Genomic DNA, 6,000 nt, shown 5'->3' on the forward strand with positions numbered 1-6,000 from the left:
CCCAAACTCACTCCCAGCCTTCCTTTTGTGATATGGAACCTTGGGGGTATAATATCAGATATATTCATACTCTTGCATACAAGTTATTGTCCAGAAACTACAAAAATGCTTGTTTTTGGCATCTTAAAACTGTTGGCACCATAATCAACCTTCTACTTATGGTATTAACATTGACTGGAACAATTTCAGAGCAATTGAAATACTTATATACAATTTATTATTCTGATAGTAAAAAAATGCTTGATTAGGGCCCCTATTTCCTAAACAACCTTCCGTTTGTGGTATTGAACCTTCTGATTAAAGAGATCCATTCATGTAAACTAAAGTTATTGTCCAGAGTGTTTTGTGTATGGGTCTCTAGATTCAATTCAATTCTTTATTTTTAGTCCAGTCAAACTAAGTTTTAACCTCAAACTAATTGCAACAGAAAATGTTTTAGTTCTAATCTTTAGCATTAAGCCCTAATATACACAGAAAAAAAGTCCCATAAAATCTAACTTGAGGAAAACTCAAACTCAGCATTTTTAATTTCCTATGAAAATTAACATTGAAAGGGGAGATAACTCTGCAAAAATGAGTCTTTTTAGGTCAGTTTTTTGTAGATTTTCTTTAAATTTATGTATGATACTTTTATATGGTTATAAGTTCGTATTTGACTATATTATATAATTATCTACTCATAAAATGTACAAAACTGAAGGTATTTTTATTTTTTTGGGTGCATTTTCATTAAAGAAATTGTAAATTTGTGGCTTTGTGACTATTTTGAAAAATGATTTGAAAGTTTGGTATTGTTTATATCTGTATATTATATTTTTTTCAGCATCTTACTAGTTTAAAGAAACTTTAAACCACAAAAAGAAGAATATATGCTTAAATATTTTTATTAAATTTGAGATTCTTCACCTTGACATGTTGAAAAATTCAATAAATGCTCAACTAATGCATACCTGCCAACTGTCACTATTTGCGGGGGGAATTACCCATGGGGCTCCCAAATTGAAATTTTGAAAAAGCAATGTTGTCCACAATTTTAGACAAAACAATTACTGTACAATGACTTCAGGCTTATAAAAGTATGAAGAAGTAAAAAACAACATAACAATATATTTGAAGGCCCCCTTGAAGTGTTTTAGGACTATGATAGCCATCTTGCATGCAAAAACCCCATGGGCATTTTGAAATCATTGTAGTAAGCATGAAATGGTTACGGGCAATTTGAAGTTACGCTTTGACTCTGCTGACTGTTACATAGTGATGACAAACGACGTCGAGAAAATAGGGAATCTGCACAGGTACTTCAGTGTCTCCGACCCCCCCCCCCCCCCCCCCCCCCAAATATACTTTAAGGTAACACAATAAGGTATATAAGGGGACATAATTCTTAGAAAAATGCATGTGGCAATCCTACCTTATAGTCAGTTTTAAAGAGCCCTGATACGAAAAATATGAAGAAAAAACATTTAGAAACTTTACGGCACAATCTATATCAAAACAATGTTAGAAAAAAAGTATAAAACATGCAGACATAAACCATAAACCAACGACAACCACTGAATAACGTGTTCCACACTGGGGACGAGCCACAGGCACTTGTCTCAGATTTCCCCCCCTATATACCTTATTAAAATTATGATTTTTTTTCTGATACAAGTTCCCGTGGGACGAGCACATACAGAATATCAACTTGAGAGAGTTCCACACTAGTCTAACATAGTAACTACTTAACCTTATTCTAACGATTTTCGTCTTATCTATTGTGTCAGGTCGCCAATTGTGTATTCTAGATCATGTTATTCTAAAATTCGGTAACAGTAATGTTGTTATTTATTTTAGAGTTGTTTGCTTTATCTTGTTACCAGGCCTATGCAAAAGATGACACGGTTTCAATAGGAACGGTCTTGGAAAAGTTGAGTGAACTCGAAAATATAATTACCTCTCAGAAGCAGGAGTTACGACAACTTAAAGAAAATGAAAGAAATCTCTTACAAAGGATACAGAATTTGGAGCATAAACATGCCTTGAAAGAAAAGGACTTAGAAAACCAAAGTGTGTCTGTTACAGGTAATAAATTATATAAGACTGATTCGAGCAGTATAGGAGATTAATATACTCGAAATTTTTACATTGCTTCTCGATCATTTATAAAATTCATGTTTTGCGTTTAAGATTTTAAAAAGAAACTAAACATCAAATATCAAATATTATGGCATATTGTTATTCTACGTCACTTTTTCCTTCTTATAATTATTTTTCTTCCACTTTTTCTGTTCGCGCTAGTTGTCGGCTTTATATTGACAATGCTGATGCTGGAAACTTTTCTATAATGAGGACCTCTATGTGAAGTTAATCCTCTGAGTTTGGAATGGTTCAAGATGACCACCCTTTCTAAGAACTGCTTGAGAGAGTTAAACATCCATTGGTGGCCTTCGGTTGTTGTCTGCTCTAAGGTCGGGTTGTTGTCTCCTTGACACATTCCCTATTTCAATTTCCAGTTATTTTTCGTCTTTCGATTTTTGCCATGGCGTTGTCCGTTTATCGGATTTTTAATGCCCCCATGGTATCTTCTGACTATTTTTATAAGTAAAGGCAGATTCACAATAGGAAAATCCAAGTTCTCTTTGTAAATTCATCTGAAAGATATATCGTAAATGATATGAGACCGTCATCTTACACGGTCACAAAAGAATATCAGTTATCTATAGTTGATGGTTTAATTTAATTGGTTCTGACCATGCAGACACTCCCACCTTACATTAATATGAATAAAGAAGACGTCGATGAGACAGCAACTCCCCAACATAAACATAAAATGAGCCATCTTAGAGGGCAAATTTCAAAATTGAAATGCTATAAATAATTAGACCAGATATTTATCAAAAGTACCAGGATTATAATTTAGTACGCAAGACGCGCGTTTAGTCTACAATTAAAAGACTCATCAGTGACGCTCAAATCAATTTTTTTATAAAGCCAAACAAGGACGAAGGTGAAGAGCATTGATGATTCAAAATTCCAAAAAGTTGGGCCAAATACGGCTAAGGTAATCTATGCCTGGGATAAGAAATCCTTAGTTTTTTGAAAAATTCAAAGTTTTGTTAACATGATCAAAATATTATTGATATTCATGTCAACACCGAAATGTTGACTACTAGGCTAGACATCTCCTTCCAAAACAAAAGAAATAAATAAAATTACAAACAAACACAGAGCAAACACCCTGATAAAGACTCTAACATAAGACTGTCTCCTTCCAAAACAAAAGAAATAAATAAAATTACAAACAAACACATAGCAAACACCCTGATAATACGGGGCGCCGAATGGGACTCTTGTGGTTTTGTACTCAAAATTCAATTTTGTACGGACAAAAGTGACTTTTGTTCAACAAAAATTAGTTCAGTTTAACAAAATTTGTATCATACTACAAATTTGAAATTTTGTCATACAAAATTATCTATCAGCGGACAAAAGTCACTTTTGTCATGACAAAATTCATTTTTGTTACACAAACTTGACTTTTGTTACCTAATTTGAAAATTGAGCGACAAAAGTCAATTTTGTATTTAAATTAGTTTAGTTTGGTTTCTGTGAACTAATTTGCATACAAAATCGACTTTTGTTACACAAAATTGACTTTTGTTACACAAAATTGACTTTTGTTACACAAAATTGACTTTTGTTACACAAAATTGACTTTTGTTACACAAAATTGACTGTTGTGAGACAAAATTGACTTTTGTCTCAACAAAATTGACAAAATTGAATTTTGTCTCAACAAAATTGACAAAATTGAATTTTGTCTCAACAAAATTAACAAAATTGAATTTTGTCTCAACAAAATTGAATTTTGTCTCAACAAAATTGAATTTTGTCTCAACAAAATTAACAAAATTGAGTTTTGTCTCAACAAAATTGATTTTTGTCTCACGAAAGTCAATTTTGTCTCACGAAAGTCAATTTTGTCTCATAAAAGTCAATTTTGTTGTTACAAAATTGAATTTTGTCATCACAAAAATGAATTTTGTCGTCACAAAATTGACTTTTGTCTCAACAAAATTGACAAAATTTACTTTTGTCTCAACAAAATTGACAAAATTGACTTTTGTCTCAACAAAATTAACAAAATTGACTTTTGTCTCAACAAAATTTACAAAATTGATTTTTGTCTCAACAGATTAACAAAATTGACTTTTGTCTCAACAAAAATGACAAAATTGAATTTTGTCTCAACAAAAATGACAAAATTGAATTTTGTCTCACAAAAGTCAATTTTGTCTCACAAAAGTCAATTTTGTCTCACAAAAGTCAATTTTGTCTCACAAAAGTCAATTTAGTCTCACAAAAGTTAATTTTGTTTCACAAAAGTCAATTTTGTCTCACAAAATTGAATCTTACCGTACACAATTGACTTTTGTGATTTAATTTCCATATCAGGTAACAAAAGTCAATTTTGTATGCAAATATGTTTATATTTGCATACCTTTAAGACAAAATTGACTTTTGTCATGACAAATATGAATTTTGTCTACAAAAATGAATTTTGTCATGACAAAAATGAATTTTGTCTACACAAATGAATTTTGTCATCACAAAATTGAAGTTCTCACAAAACAAGTCTGTAGCACATAGTTTTGTAAGACAAAAATGATTTTGTTATGACAGAATTGAATTTTGTACAAAACCACAAGAGTCCAATTCGGCGCCCCGTAGATAAAGACTCTAACATGAAACTGGATGCTTAGTTATAGATCTCACAATGTGAACAGTTGGAAAAAATATTTGGCACTGAATTAGACTTGAAATACAGTAATTTCGAAAGTTTCAAATTTGACAGAATTCGGGATAGAGATACAAAGATTTCAACTATGTTCCCTCTTGGGATGTAGATAATACAGCACATTGTTTGAGGCACGTCATGATGTCATCTTTTCAACGTGCTATCAACATTTTCGATTTCTAAGTTTAACTATTATAATGTTCATTTTTGTCATTTCAGTCCAAAAAAGAGCACCATCTGAACCCGTTGCTTTTTATGCGTATATGTCATCTGGTGAGCAAAATCCAGGGCAACACCAGACTATGGCCTTCGACCACGTGGTTACTAATATTGCAAGTGCCTACAACAAATACACCGGGATATTCACTGTTCCGGTCACAGGACTTTATGTTTTAACGATTACCCTTTCTGGATCACCATCATCACAAATTCCACTTCAGTTTACTCGAAACAATGAAATCCTAGGAGCCATAGATTTGTTTGCAGCCTCTGGTTCAGTCGATACAAACCCAACTGTTTCCTCTACAATAATTGTCTCATTAAGCAAAGGAGATTCCTGTTTTATTAGAACTAGTGCATCCTACACAACAGCTGGAACTATCTATAGTACTGACCTCTCACGATCATCATTTGCTGGATGGTTGGTGTCAGCAACCTAAATTGGTACTGGAATCTTTTGAATGAAATAAAGTTTTTTTTATTACAAAAACTTTTATAACTATAAAAACTCAAACTATTTATATTGTTAAAATTAAAAATTAGTCATATAAAAATACTACTGTTGACGTTTGATAGCAGTAAATCGAGGAGTAAACCTGAACTACTGTATACACAATAAATGACTAACTGTTATTACATTAAAGCATCGTAAAAAAAGTACATTTCATGTAAAAAAAACAACACATATTTTAACAAGAGCGATATAACAAAATGGTTTTCGGGTATAGAAGAACATACAAATATGGCTATTCAGACCGTTTGATTTCACCTTCATCCAATTGGTTGGACCCCCTTTTAATCCAATATAGGAGACATAGGTATTAATATCCTGGGGCGGCGGGGGCGTAAACTATATGTTTAAAGCTACATTTTTTGTATATCTTGTATGCAGATACCTTTTGTTACCAGAGCCATAAAATACCATTTTGTATTATATATATGTCTCTGGTGTTACGAAGTTTCCGTCTATCATATGTCAAATGTTCTTGACCTCATTTTCA

The 6,000-nt window shown here is 32.2% G+C and overlaps 1 protein-coding gene across 1 annotated transcript; it reads left to right on the plus strand.

Moving 5' to 3' along the window:
* The first annotated feature begins 1,786 nt into the window (after positions 1-1,786).
* LOC134714125 (complement C1q-like protein 4) lies at positions 1,787-5,526 on the plus strand. The gene is made up of 2 exons (XM_063575371.1): positions 1,787-2,064; positions 5,000-5,526. The coding sequence occupies exons 1-2, from the start codon at positions 1,818-1,820 to the stop codon at positions 5,437-5,439; spliced, it is 687 nt and encodes a 228-aa protein (XP_063431441.1). The 5' UTR covers positions 1,787-1,817; the 3' UTR covers positions 5,440-5,526.
* Positions 5,527-6,000: the final 474 nt, after the last annotated feature.

Source organism: Mytilus trossulus, chromosome 4 (genome assembly GCF_036588685.1).
Source record: "Mytilus trossulus isolate FHL-02 chromosome 4, PNRI_Mtr1.1.1.hap1, whole genome shotgun sequence".
Classification (NCBI taxonomy): domain Eukaryota; kingdom Metazoa; phylum Mollusca; class Bivalvia; order Mytilida; family Mytilidae; genus Mytilus; species Mytilus trossulus.